This window comes from Girardinichthys multiradiatus, chromosome Y, assembly GCF_021462225.1.
Source record: "Girardinichthys multiradiatus isolate DD_20200921_A chromosome Y, DD_fGirMul_XY1, whole genome shotgun sequence".
NCBI lineage: Eukaryota > Metazoa > Chordata > Actinopteri > Cyprinodontiformes > Goodeidae > Girardinichthys > Girardinichthys multiradiatus.
This window is the reverse complement of record NC_061818.1, coordinates 14166497-14181408: the sequence shown is the minus strand read 5'-3', so window position 1 is coordinate 14181408 and position 14912 is coordinate 14166497. Positions and strand designations below refer to the sequence as shown.

General features: G+C 40.9%; 1 protein-coding gene across 2 annotated transcripts in view; it reads left to right on the top strand.

Moving 5' to 3' along the window:
• Nucleotides 1-10433, top strand: part of LOC124863843 (glutamate receptor ionotropic, NMDA 2B-like) — a 243124-nt gene extending 232691 nt beyond the window's left edge. For both annotated transcript variants that reach the window (XM_047358359.1, XM_047358360.1), the window contains one exon: nt 8127-10433. In XM_047358359.1, coding sequence (XP_047214315.1) covers nt 8127-10385 — 2259 coding nt within the window. In that variant the 3' untranslated portion in view covers nt 10386-10433. The remainder of the gene's footprint in view (nt 1-8126) is intronic.
• The last annotated feature ends 4479 nt before the right edge of the window (nt 10434-14912 follow it).

Sequence of the window (14912 nt, the reverse complement as noted above, 5' to 3'; positions counted from 1 at the left end):
TCTTAATACGGATGATTGTGGCATACAGCTCATGAAAACCCAAAATTCCTATCTCACAAAATTAGCATATTTCATCCGACCAATAAAAGAAAAGTGTTTTTAATACAAAAAACGTCAACCTTCAAATAATCATGTACACTTATGCACTCAATACTTGGTCGGGAATCCTTTTGCAGAAATGACTGCTTCAATGCGGCGTGGCATGGAGGCAATCAGCCTGTGGCACTGCTGAGGTCTTATGGAGGCCCAGGATGCTTCGATAGCGGCCTTTAGCTCATCCAGAGTGTTGGGTCTTGAGTCTCTCAACGTTCTCTTCACAATATCCCACAGATTCTCTATGGGGTTCAGGTCAGGAGAGTTGGCAGGCCAATTGAGCACAGTGATACCATGGTCAGTAAACCATTTACCAGTGGTTTCGGCACTGTGAGCAGGTGCCAGGTTGTGCTGAAAAATGAAATCTTCATCTCCATAAAGCTTTTCAGCAGATGGAAGCATGAAGTGCTCCAAAATCTCCTGATAGCTGGCTGCATTGACCCTGCCCTTGATAAAACACAGTGGACCAACACCAGCAGCTGACACGGCACCCCAGACCATCACTGACTGTGGGTACTTGACACTGGACTTCTGGCATTTTGGCATTTCCTTCTCCCCAGTCTTCCTCCAGACTCTGGCACCTTGATTTCCGAATGACATGCAGAGTTTGCTTTCATCCGAAAAAAGTACTTTGGACCACTGAGCAACAGTCCAGTGCTGCTTCTCTGTCTCCCAGGTCTGGGGAATGCGGCACCTGTAGCCCATTTCCTGCACACGCCTGTGATCGGTGGCTCTGGATGTTTCTACTCCAGACTCAGTCCACTGCTTTCGCAGGTCCCCCAAGGTCTGGAATCGGCCCTTCTCCACAATCTTCCTCAGGGTCCGGTCACCTCTTCTCGTTGTGCAGCGTTTTCTGCCACACTTTTTCCTTCCCACAGACTTCCCACTGAGGTGCCTTGATACAGCACTCTGGGAACAGCCTATTCGTTCAGAAATGTCTTTCTGTGTCTTACCCTCTTGCTTGAGGGTGTCAATAGTGGCCTTCTGGACAGCAGTCAGGTCGGCAGTCTTACCCATGATTGGGGTTTTGAGTGATGAACCAGGCTGGGAGTTTTAAAGGCCTCAGGAATCTTTTGCAGGTGTTTAGAGTTAACTCGTTGATTTAGATGATTAGGTTCATAGCTTGTTTAGAGACCCTTTTAATGATATGCTAATTTTGTGAGATAGGAATTTTGGGTTTTCATGAGCTGTATGCCAAAATCATCCGTATTAAGACAATAAAAGATCTGAAATATTTCAGTTAGTGTGCAATGAATCTAAAATATATGAATGTTAAATTTTCATCATGACATTATGGAAAATAATGAACTTTATCACAATATGCTAATTATTTGAGAAGGACCTGTAGGCTGAGAGCAATCAGAAAAGCAGCCAAGTGATCCCTGGTAACTCTGGAGAAGCCACAGAGATCCACAGCTCAGATGGAAGAATCTGCTGATGTTAAAAACATTTGTCCTGCACTCCACGGGTCTGGCCTTTACTGAAAAGTGGAAAGAAGCAACCAGTGCTCAAAGAAAGCCATAAGACATCCATTTAGGAGACACAGCAAACATGTGAAAGAAGCTATTCTGGTCAGATGTTTTTCTTCAGCATGGACAAGAAACTGGTCATTGATGGGAAGGCCGATGGAGCTAAATTCATGACAACCCTGAATAAAAACCTTTTACAGGCTGCAATGGTTTTGAGACTTAGACTGGGCCATTATTACATATCTATATGTAGGAATGGCCCAGCCAAAGTACAGACATAAATCCTATTGAGAATCTGGGCCAAGGCCTGAAAATGTGAAAATGAAGACTTACAGCTATAACTGAGCAAAAGTTGGTTCTATAAAGTATTGACTCAGGGGGGAAAACATTCCACCATTTTCATTTTTTTATAGCCTAATTTGTGTTAGGCTATAACAAAACATCCCAGCAAAACACCATAAAGTTTGTTGTTGTAACAGGACAAAATGTAGAAAAGTTCAACAAATATTAACATTTTTGTAAGGCCCTATATTTAATTTCCATTTTGTGATCGCTATAGGCTGGCAGGCTCTCTCTGTCAACCTTTACAAAAAACAAGGAGCTCTCCCCTTTAGTTTTTGTTTTCATTCGTAGGCCTTCCTCGAGCCCATGAGATAAACATTTACAAAATGCTGAGCTGAAATCAATAATTCACTCAACAAAAAAAATCAGCCCCTGAACCGTTGAGGGTGGATTACCACTTACCAGGAGACCAAAGTCACCCCAAGGTGTTGGATTTGCATTCCAATTGTTTTGACATGGCTATGGTGTAATTCACTGCTTGTCTCTGAAGGTGAACCACTGCAGGCTGAACCACATGGCTAATTTACAGCAGAAAAGCCACATGTTGCTGCTCATTCTCTCCATTTGGTGTGCCCTTGACAGGGGTTTGCAACCAGAAAGCAAAGTTAGGAAAAAAACTCCACAATGCTCTCTGATCATGCTGGCGTGTCCAACTTTCATTATTCTGTATAATCTTAATTTTATGTTGTTCTTGTCTTCTTTTACAGCCTTGAAAAGCAAGGAGTCTGATTTTAGTATTTCATAGGTCTGCAAAAATATGGAAGTAGTATTGAAAATATTGGCATTTCCAAACTTTATCACCTATCCCACTGACAAACAGTTGTGTTCTTAATTCGGTTTTTGCTTATTTGTATCCTTCCATTCTTTCCTGTATATTTGTATCCGTTCTTACCTCATTGTTTCCTTCCTATCTCCTACTATCCTTTATGTTCCTTCCTTCCTTCCTCTCTCCTACTATTCTTTATGTTCGTTCCTTTGTTTGTTCCTTCCTTCGTTTGTTCCTTCCTTCCTTCCGTCCGTCCGTTTGTTCCTTCCTTCCTTCCTTCCATCCTTCCTTCCATCCGTCCGTCTGTCCGTCCGTTCATCCGTCCGTCCTTCCTTCCTTCCTTCCTTCCTTCCGTCCGTCCGTCTGTCCGTCCGTTCATCCGTCCGTCCTTCCTTTCTTCCTTCCGTCCTTCCTCCCACTTTCTGTTGTTGCCAGGTTCCATATTTGAAGTGTGCCCAAAGTAGAAAGATCAGCCATAAATCCATAGTGAACTTTTGGTATTTTAAATGATGTTCTAAAGATTCAAAAAAGTTGAACCTGGAAAAGTTTTGAATTTTTCATGAAAAATGTGTGGGAACCCTGATTTCCATTTGCTGCTATGTCATTTGACTTCTCATTTTCCAAGGCAAGGTGTTCGCTTCTGTTTTTTTGATAACTGCATCATTAAACTTTTTACAGCTGGCTGAAACTGAGACCAATTAAGCTTTGTGTAGCCTTCAGTGATTGTTCTTAATGGAAAAAAATTATGTCTGTCTTTGCTGCAGCATGGCAAAATGAATGAGCTGTGTGTGTTCACAAATACAGTGAGATGATTCAATATGATAAAATATTATCATAGAAAGAAATCATTTGCATTTGGAGCACTGAGCAGGAAAACATCAACAGGAGTTATGACTCTCCATCATCTTTTCACAACTCAACGTCCAAAACATCGGATCATCTTTGTCTCATTTCCTGTAACATTGTCTCCTCAGCAGCAGCCATTTCTTGCTTTTTTTTTTTTCTTTCTTGTTCTGCTTCTCAGACAGATTCTGTTTTGTTTCATTTTATAGCATAATCCAATAAAGCTTATTGTTATTGCTGCAATTAACATTTAGGCCTGGAAACGTGAAAAATGACATCTGTCACAGCTGGCATGAGTCACGTGGCCTCAGACATGTCTCCATGCTTGTTTAGTGTTCCCGCCCTCTGCAGGGTTTGCGAGAAGCTCTCCCCTGGCTACCTGCTCCTTCAGGTCCCACCTGAAACACTCAGACAAATTAGTTATATGGATTTAAAAATCCTGTAATGACTTTAGAACTGTAAATGTATTAAAGGTTTAATTAGTACACTTTACACAGCTCTCTCACTAAATTATTTGTAAGTAAATTTGCATTTAGCACCATACACATATGTCACATTTGAACAGTGATAAAGTAGGAGTTATTATAAGTCCATGATCTACAGTTTGCAACGGCAGTTTCCTGCCTCCTTAACAGTCCGATCACTTGAAAGGTTTCCTCTGTTATTCACGCATATCGAGCTTAAAAATTTTTATTCTAAAGGTTTTCTCTACCTGTTAAATTTATGGAAGCAGAGTCATTCTGAGATTAAGGTAGAGTATTTCCACCCTTGGAACCTTTTCTCATTTAGTCATGTTACAACCCCCAAAATCAAAGTGTTTCATGTGTAGACCTACACCAAGTAGTGCATAATTATGAAGTTTAAGGAAAATTATTAGATTTGATTTGGTTTGTATCCTGGAAATATTCCCAGTCCCCTGAAAAGTGCTTTGTACAACTACTTTTCTTGTTTTTACAATTACAGTCTTTTAGGGCATACTTCTACCAGGATTGCACATCTACTTAACTTATTTTCCCATTTTTCTTTGTAGAATATTTCAAACTCAGTTAGATTTGATTGAGAGCATTTGTGAAGTTCATTTTTCAAGTATTGCCACAGATTCGGACTTTGACTGGACCATTCTAACACATAGATATGCTTTGTCTATTCCTTTCCATCGTAGCTCATACTGTTTGTTTAGGATCAATATCCTGCTGGAAAGTGAACCTCTGCTTTAGTCTCAAGAGTTTGTTTTACCTTCTAAAAGGTTTTCTTCTAGGATTACCCTGTATTTTGCGCCATCTTATCAACACGGACGAGCTTCCCGTCCTGGCTGAGAAAAAGATCCCCCGCAACTTGATGCTGCCAACAAGTTTCAACATGGGGTTGGCATATTTGGAGCGATGTCAAGTCTTAGTTTTTCTCCAAAAAACCAAAGCTCCTCACTCTGCATTTTTGCTATGTCCCCTACATGGTTTGTGGCAAATGTGACTTCTCCTGACTTTCTTTAAAAACTGGGCTTATTCTTGCCACTCTTCCATTCAGGATAAATTTGTGGAGCGCACAATTAATAGTTGTCTTGTTGACAGATCCCCCCACCGGTGGATCTCAGCAGCTCATCCAGCATTACTATGGCTCACTACAGCTAACGTTGTCTAACAAACCCCTCAGGCCTTCGCTGTATTTACGCTGGGGTTAAATGACACACAAGTGGACTCTGTTTACTACCAAACATAGTCCACAGTTGTCAGATTTTTAATGTGTCGGAAATATAATCATTTTCCTTTCATTTCACAATCATGCATAACTATGCGTTTACCTATTGCATAAAATCCCAATAAAAACACGATTAACGTTACAAAATATGGAAAAATTAAAGGGGTATGAATACTTTTGCCAGACAATAAACGCTTGAAAAAACTAGCAGACCTGTAGACCTGTTGTTGGGAAAGTGTTACGGATTCAGTAACCAGGAGAAGATCGTTCTGCTTTGAAAAAGACATAAATACCATCAAACCAGGTGATTGGGTTTGTTTTCATCTTCCTCTTCCTGGTTTCTTGAAGTACCTTTTCAGCTTTACTTCGTTGACAATAGCCTCACCTACTTGGCTATTAACAGACTGTGAAATTGAAAGAAGCAATAACATAGCCTGTAAAATAAATATTAGGATGAAGCTTTTCTGCGCCAATGCAGCAGTCTGGCTGATTACCAGAAACACATGACCTGTGGAAGGAGGGCAGAGGATCTTTTTGTGGAAAAATAGAGAGGGGCTTAGTGAGAAGATGCCAAACAGTAAAACATTTCTGATCCTGCAGATCCAACTGCTTTTACATTTTCCAGAGCACCACCTGAGAAAAATCAGTATTTGCAATTGATTTTTTCCTTTAAGGTCCTCATCTGTCACGCCTGGTTTGCCCTCCGCTGAACATCCATTTTTATCTGAATACTGAATCGTACATCACTGAATGCAAATGGAGCAGTTTATCTTTCTGTCTCTGAGAGGCTCAGCTAGTCTCGCCTTAGCAAGGCCTTTTTGTTACAGTAGGAATTGTGTTGGGGCCAGTGGCACCGAGAGGCTTGTGAAACTGAAGTTTTTAATAACTGCCAGAGGAAATTGTTGAGCTGGATTCTAATTACATTGATTGAAAGTATTGACCAGTGGATCCGAAAGGGTTTTATAATCCCTACGCCAGTATCAATCATCTGGCATCAAGTTACTCCACTCTCTCACAAGGGTTGTGCTGTTTGCACTCTGTTTCACAACTACAAAAAAGCTGTATCGCATTACCTAATATATACAATATACAACTCTTCTAACTCTGTCATCTACACTCTAAATTGATTTGTCAGGATGCAATTTTAACTGTTTTATATGCAGTCTAACAATACTTTTAAAGAAATTATAAATGTTACTGTGCATTTATGAGGTTGTCTCTTGACGTGTTCATTTTTTATGCACTTGTCTTGAAATATTTCTTTACATATTTAAAGGTGACCTATTATACTTCATTTTAAACATTTGGGATAGATCTATGGGCTTCACAAAACATGTTAATTACTTTTTTTGCTCAAAATCCTTCTCAGATAATGAGATTTCACCTCCTCAGTTGCCCCTTTTTTAAGCTCCTTTCAGAATGAGCTGTTTTAGGGCTCTGTCATTTTAGGCAAATTAGCTGTATCTGGCCGCGCCCCTAACCAGCACTTCGTCCGTGAAAACTAAACTGAAACTTATAAGACACAACAATAAGTACTTACATTTATGTCATCTGCAGATTTCCCACGATCAGTAGGGACTGTGTGCTCCGTTTTGCAAACTGTGCACGCAGATTACTCAGTGACATCTGTTGTGAGTTTGGACGCATGGAGTGTGCTGATTAAAACATGGTAGTGCTTTAAGTTTATATATGACAATATATAACAACAGATCCACTGAACTTACCTGGCAGGTGTGGGCCATGCGTCCAAACACTTGACAGATGTCACTGATTAATCTGCACGTGTGGATTGCAAAACAGAGCCCACGGTTTAGTAAAGCGTTAGCACGGATTTCCACCGGCTTTTGGTTTTTACCTGCTGACACTTGAAAGGAGACATTTCCAGGCTACAGGCTCCATATATAGGCAAAACATAGTAGAATTATTTAGATTTTTGTTTGCATTTGGACTGTTTGTAGAAGCAACAGAGACCCAAATTGAAGTATAAAAATGATCAAAAAGTGTATTTTGCATAATACATCCCCTTTAAGAAAGCTACTGGATGCCTATGTGGAATAACGGCAGTGCTAATTAAAAGACAATACATAAGCCTGTTAAAAAGAGAGAAAATCACATTCAAAGTGGCATGAGAACCATTATTTTAATGTAAGCTTTACATAGACATACAAAAGCATCATGGGGTAAATTAATAAAATAAATTCAATTCAAAGACAATAAAGCAGTTAAAGTTATGAAAAATTGCATTGTTTTACTTGGTGGAAAGTTTTTAATGTAATTCCTTTATTTGTATACAGTGCCTTGCAAAAGTGAGTTTTTACAGAAGTCCCATTTGTAGTTTGGCAAAAGCTTTAACACATTCTTTCCATGGAAGAAGGTTTTCAATTTAGATTAGACAAAAATTAACCCTTTTGGCAAAACTCTGTGTGGTGGAAATCTAACTGTCAAACCGTCAAAACTGACCCTCAACACAACATTATCAGTGTAAAACATGGTGGTGGCAACATCATGTTGTAGGGATGCTTTTTGTTTTCTAAATTGACAGGAAAGTTGCTCAAAGTTTATTGGAAAATGGATGGAGCCAAATATTGGACAGAGCTGGAAGGAAACCTTTTAAGGGGCTTCAAAAGACTTGAAACTGGGGCAGAGGTTCACCTTCCAGCAGTAGAACAACCTTAAACATACAGACAGAACTACAATGGAATGGTCAAAGCAAATTCATGTTTCAGAATAACCTAGTTAAAGTCCAAAATTAAATCCAACTAAAAATACTTATGCAAAACACTGCATGTGTAAAAATGGGAACTTTGTAGTCAGAGGCGGAAGTGTTTTATCATTGGTGTGCAAGAAAAGTCTGTCCAAATCTTCTTTGTTAGAGTGCATCACTGACAATTCTTCTTCCTTATATTTCGTCTGTACAGGGAATATACAGCTGCATTCATGGGGTCCAAATCGAAGAGAAGAGCAGCTCTGCATTGAACTCCCCGTCAGCCACCATGAACAACACCCATTCAAACATTATGCGCCTCCTACGCACTGCCAAGAACATGGCCTCCCTGTCAGGAGTAAACGGCTCACCACACAGCGCTCTGGACTTCATCCGTCGAGACTCTTCTGTTTATGACATCTCTGAGCATCGCCGCAGCTTGGCAGGCCATTCTGACTGCAAACCTCCATACATGCCAGAAGACAACATGTTTAGTGACTACATCAGTGAGGTGGAGAGGACGTTTGGCAACATCCATCTCAAGGACAGTAATTTGTACCAGGATCACTATCTACACCATCATGGCTCAACCCCAGGGCTCAGTGGCCCTCCCCCCAACAGACCCCACAGTTTGGGCAGTGCTAGCTCTCTGGAGGGTGGCATGTTTGACTGTGACAGCCTCGGTGGGGGGGTGGCACCTATCTTTACCACCCAGCCCTGCTCAGCACTGACCCACAGGAACATGAGCAAGTTTGACCTGCTGTCCGGACAGACTCCTCCCTCAGGCCAGAGCTTCAAGGGAGGTCTGCCTGACATCTACGGGAAGTTCTCCTTCAAAGGTGGTGCTTCGAGTTCCACTTTCATTCCTGGACATAGCTACTGTGGGGGGAGAGGAGATGATGAGGGAAATATACGTTCAGATGTTTCAGACATTTCCACACACACTGTAACATACGGGAACCTGGAGGGTAATGCCAAGAAGCGCAAACAGTACTGCGACAGCTTAAAAAAGAGGCCGGCCTCTGCAAAGTCCAGACGGGAACTGGACGAAATTGAGCTGGGCTATAGGAGGAAACCCTACCACATCAGCCACCACCACTACCACAGCCAGCGCTCTGCTTCCCCCCCGCTGTTGCCCGCTGAACGCAAGCGAGGGGGTGTTGGAGGAAACAACAATGGGAACTCTTATCTCTTCAGGGAAAAGGAGAGTGTAAGGGACTTTTACCTGGACCAGTTTCGACCCAAAGAGGGTGTCCCTCAATGGGAACATGTAGACTTGACAGAGGGCCCTGGAAACAGAGATGGAGTGCCAACCTGCACCTCCTTGGTACCAGTTGAAGACTTTCTTAAAAGCAAACCTAAAAAGTCTGATTCAAAGGGCGGAGCAGGCTCTGGTTTGGCAGGGGGAGAATGGGAGTGCAGGAACTGTCGAGCTAGTGGGGGAAAGCAGATGTCCATTCATGGAGGAGGTGGTGGGTATTCAAGTGGTATGGGCTGTGGGTCCTCAGCAGGTAGCAGCCGCCCTAGCTCTGCAACCTGCATGCGCTGTGAAGGTTGTAAAAAGACAGGAAACCTCTACGATATTAGCGAGGATAATAACCACCCCTTGGAACAAATGGGGGGAGGAAAAGGTGGGGGAGGAGTGGGTGGTATGGCCGCAGGCCCTCAGGTTCAATCTCAGGCCCAGCAGAGGCGAAAGAGTGGAGGATTTGGGAAGCAACTAAGGCGGCAGCATTCGTACGACACGTTTGTTGACCTTCAGAAAGAAGAATCCGGTGGCATGAGAAGTTTGATGGGAGGTTTAGGGGGAGGCATCGGTGGAGCTGGCATGGGAGGAATGGTGCCCCCACCGAGGAGTGTTAGTTTGAAGGAGAAAGAACGCTACATGGAAGATAACAGCCCCTTTGCACACATATTTGAATGTCATGGGGGCTCAGAGAGAGAAAGAGATAGGGACAGAGACCCACTGTTTTATGGAGGTGAGAGTCAGAAAGGTTCTGAGTCGCCATTTGGCCTATTCAGAGGTGATGAGGGCCTCCACCGCCGCTCCATCAGAGAGAGAGACAGGAGAGATAGATCGTTGATGGAAGGTGGAGGTGGGGCAGCATTCTCTTTATCCAAATCCCTTTACCCTGATCGGGTAAACCAAAACCCCTTTATACCCACCTTCGGCGATGACCAGTGTCTGATGCATGGAGCCAAACAATATTACCTGACAAAGCAACAGCAGCAGCAACAAGTTGCCCCAAACAGCAGAAGTGAATTCAGGAGTCAGTTGAGCGCAACGTCATATGTGCCAGCATCTGCCACATCCGGGTTGATGTCCAACGTGTCCCCAAGATTCCCAAAAGAGCTGGGCCTTGGTGGGATGAATCATCATGGATCCATGTTGGCGGTCGGACCCCCAGGTCCCTTCAATGGAAGCAATGGCCATGTGTACGAGAAACTTTCCAGCATTGAGTCTGACGTGTAAAAGATAAAGGTATAGAAAGAGGAGAGCAAAAGAGGTTCAAAGTGTTAGATCGGGCTATTTCTTAAAACACAAAGCAGACACAAAGCAGCCCAAGTTAATGGGGACACAAACAGATGATTAAAAGAGGGCTCAAATGATTGATAGAGACAAAAAAGGTTGAGACTGTTGTAAAAGAAACAAAGATTGAAAATATGGATAAGAAATCAGGACATCCTGAGGGGGTTAAGGATGCTAAACCTCTCTTGAAAATGGCCAAAGCTACTCAACTTTTACATACATACACAATCAATCAACAGTGTTCTTAATCTTACAAAAGCCCTCAACCTCAGCAAGTCAAATCATCTCACTCACCAGTGTGCTAGAAATCACTGTGCTTGGTTGGTTTCATAATGAAGCAACAGTTTGTTTTATTTTCAAGGGCCACAGTTTGAGGGCTCCTGTCATGTGCTCTTGAGGAACCACAGGAAGAGTGGGAATGGGAGCAAACCGCCCGTCTGCCTCTCTGACAATTCAGAAATTAGACATTGTCACATTTGCATGTGCCACAAAACAGCCTGGTCTGGACATCTCTTCTCTCCCTGCACCCCGGTCCACTCCTCTTCTTCTCTGCCCCCGATTTTCCTCATCATCCCCGACACCTAAAGAGCTGTTTGCTTATGAGAAATACAATCATGAATGATAATAAGATATTCTTATAGAAAAACAGGGTATAAGAACAACAATAACATTGTGAATAACAAAGACTGCTGTTTATGGTAACTCTGCTTGTGAGACCACAAATTTTGTTTTGTATTCTGTTGGTATAGTATTTGACTATTCTCTAAGTATCTGTAGTAGTGTTCCTGTTCCATCTGCTCCTGGTGGTGCCAGGAAGGTTGTTCTTGGTTCGGCAAACAAGCCAGAAAGACTGAGTCTTTTATTCCTGTTTGCTTTCTGTTTTCTGTAGAATATTTTACTCCATGACCATTTGTGTATCTGATCTAGGATTTCAAAGACACATTTGGTGCTGGGAGATTGTTGATGTTTTAAGACATTACTAATAATCAAGCACGCACATACTTCAAAACACACCGGTTTTTTTTGTCAGTTTGAACTTGCGTTACTGTGAAGAACAATGTTTTCAACAGAAGCTACTGAGAGGAAGGTCGTGCCTTAAAGGTCTCCAGTGGAAGTGTCCTCCAGTTGACATGCAACTACACCAGGACGGACCAGTGCTCGTTCAAGCTGCTCTGTTATGTGACGAACACATGAGCCAAACCTGCTGTAGAAATTTGACAGCAGGCTGCTGATAATGATGGTTTCCATACAAGACACAGTCCAAGATCTTTTATATCTTCGTGAAAATATTTCATATTTTAGGTATGGGCGGTGTTTTATGATCCAGTGAATCAGGATGTTCCACTGTTACTCATAAGCTGTCTCAGATCACAGCAATCTAAGCCTATAGACCACCTGTTTTCTTCAACCTCTCACCTGGTTCTTGCTAGCATTACTTTACATCACACAAACAGTCTGGGAGGCTCCCAGAAAAATCTTTGTTTTGACTTTGTGTAAAACTAATATTATGCAGTCACTTGTGTAGGAGAACTACTACAACAAAGTTGTAGGAGAAGCTGATGAAAGGCAGAGTTAAGGAACTGGCTAGGCATTGTGAAGGTGGCTATCTTGTGAAAGATTGTTTTTTCTTTTTCACTTGGGTTGTTGTAGATAGTCTTTTTATCTAAGGAGGCCTCATTTATTGCACAGGACATTTTACTCAGTGTAGGTTCAGGCACTCAGTAGACATGCCTTATTGTTCCCCTCCCCCAAGTTGTATGATGATGACTTATCATGTACAGACTACAGTTATTTCAAGGTTTGATCTATGACTGGTTGGTGTCACAAGTTCAAGGGCTGAGGAAGATCATGCAGGAGTACTGGACACAGAGAAGACCTATTGGACTGTGTGGAATTTGATGTTAGTAATTATATCACATCCCAATATAAAAGCACTTATGGAATAGGTTGATAGGCTATGTGTGTTTGTGTTTTTGAAGAAAGGCAGACCATTATTCAACAATAAGTGCTTTCTCCAATCACGCTTTTAAATATTCATTACTTCAACAGCCTGTACTCTCTAACTCCTCGGATAACAGTGAAACTGATCGAGTTGGCCTTAAATCAGATGCCCCTACACCCACCCACACACACACACCCCAAGATACCCCTAATAAATAACTTGGGATCTCTGAAATTTTTATACACATTTTGAAAGTTCAGGTGAAACATAATCAGCAAGAAGGAATAAAGGTTTGACACAGAAATAAATGGCTAGTTTGGATTTTTGAAGTGAGGTTCTGTAAAGTTGTCAAGAGTAGTTCCCTTGCCTGTAATAGAAAGATGTATTATTGCAGTGAGTTTAAAGAAAAGTGAATAAATCCTTATACCTCTATCACATTATTATGTATCTACCTTGCGTTTTAACATCACCTTCCTATAGATTTGACACCGTAGCAATCAAAATTTCATCACCAGCCAGGCCAGGTTGCCATGTTTTTTTTCCCATGCCAAAAACCTTAATGGCAGCTCTGAGCTCTGAGATACCATACAGGTCCTTCTCAAAATATTAGCATATTGTGATAAAGTTCATTATTTTCCATAATGTAATTATAAAAATTTAACATTCATATATTTTAGATTCATTGCACACTAACTGAAATATTTCAGGTCTTTTATTGTCTTAATACGGATGATTTTGGCATACAGCTCATGAAAACCAAAAATTCCTATCTCACAAAATTAGCATATTATTAAAAGGGTCTCTAAACGAGCTATGAACCTAATCATCTGAATCAACGAGTTAACTCTAAACACCTGCAAAAGATTCCTGAGGCCTTTAAAACTCCCAGCCTGGTTCATCACTCAAAACCCCAATCATGGATATGACTGCTGACCTGACTGCTGTCCAGAAGGCCACTATTGACACCCTCAAGCAAGAGGGTAAGACACAGAAAGAAATTTCTGAATGAATAGGCTGTTCCCAGAGTGAACTTTCAGCCCAAGATGTTTAGACAATCATAAAGTATGAAAAAAACAAGAAGGTGACACGAAATATACCCTGTTCTGACACTCTGGACATCTTACACATTTCTCCCAGTGGTATGTCCATTATACAATCCAGGGGTGTATTCTGACAAACAAAATGTGCTTATTTCTTCATCATTAAACCCACGTAACATGCTTTTTTTGACACATCAACATACATAGCATCAAAGCAGTTTTAGAGTGGTGGTAGCTAACAGCTAATAACATGCAAACTTACATTGATGTTGTTAGGCTGAGAAAACTGCAACAGCCTTGGCAACAGTCTCCTGGAAAAGTCAACACAGGTAATATCTGCTAATCTGGTGATGTGTCTTATGTACTGGAACGTTTTCTTCTTGAGTTGGTTAAAGTCTGTAAAATCAGCTATTAGCCTTCCATTCTCCTGATTGCTTAACTTTTCTATAAACTCACTGCCATAAGACTTTTTTTAGAGCTGGTAAGGTCACTATTGCTGATAATAACTTCACAGAACCTCACTTCAAAAACTCGAAACTATCCCTTTAAGACTTGAAAGACTTGGGTATGGACATCTGTCAGTGTCAGCATTAGTATGTTCAATCTTTTTCTTGTAAATAATATATATTTAAGAATCTTTTCACTTTGTACAGTAAACAGACAGACAGGATGTACCTTTCAGTATGTTTTATAATTTAAGAAATAAAACTGTGATAAAAACTTGTAAAATCCAAAAATAAAAATAAAAATATGCAAAATATAGATAATACACAAACATTACTAATCATAAGTGATATAATTTAAACGTTTTATTTCTTTAAATCTCATGTTTACTTGATTATAATAGTTTTACCAATACGGACTATGTTAAGAGTTATAATTTCTCTTTATTTTCTCTAAATTGTTGAAAACTGAGGATAATTTACTGTAGTTGTAGATGTTTAGTGTTTAAAAAGGGAAGGTTTAGTTTTAGGAGTCTTTGTTAAGTTTCCCTTGGATTGTGTTAGACTCTCTCTTTTTAATATAAGCTCTTTCTCCATGCTTTTCAGGGTAGATTCAATTATGTAAACATTTATGTAATACGATATTACATGTATACAGAGGTGATATTTGCATATAGAGGCAGTATATTGTGATCCTTAATTTCTAAGCAGACATTCTGGTTTAAACGTTTTCAAGACGTTTGTGTTTTTTGTTGCCCATTTTTTGACTTGGGCTCTAATGGTAATTGCACACAGAATTTAGAGCCATCATCGGCCCAGTCTATCCTGCTCCCTCTCTTTGTTTGGGATAGACATCACTGTGGTAATGGAAGATATATATATACATGCACACACACACACACACACACACACACACATGGATGCTGGACCTTTTTCCAGTGTTGATGTTGCTGAGAGTTTCAGCACAATACCAAACTGGAGTGCAGATTAATCTCAGTGAAAGTGAGGCTGAAATGCATTTGTGCAACCCCTTATTAAAAGGTGA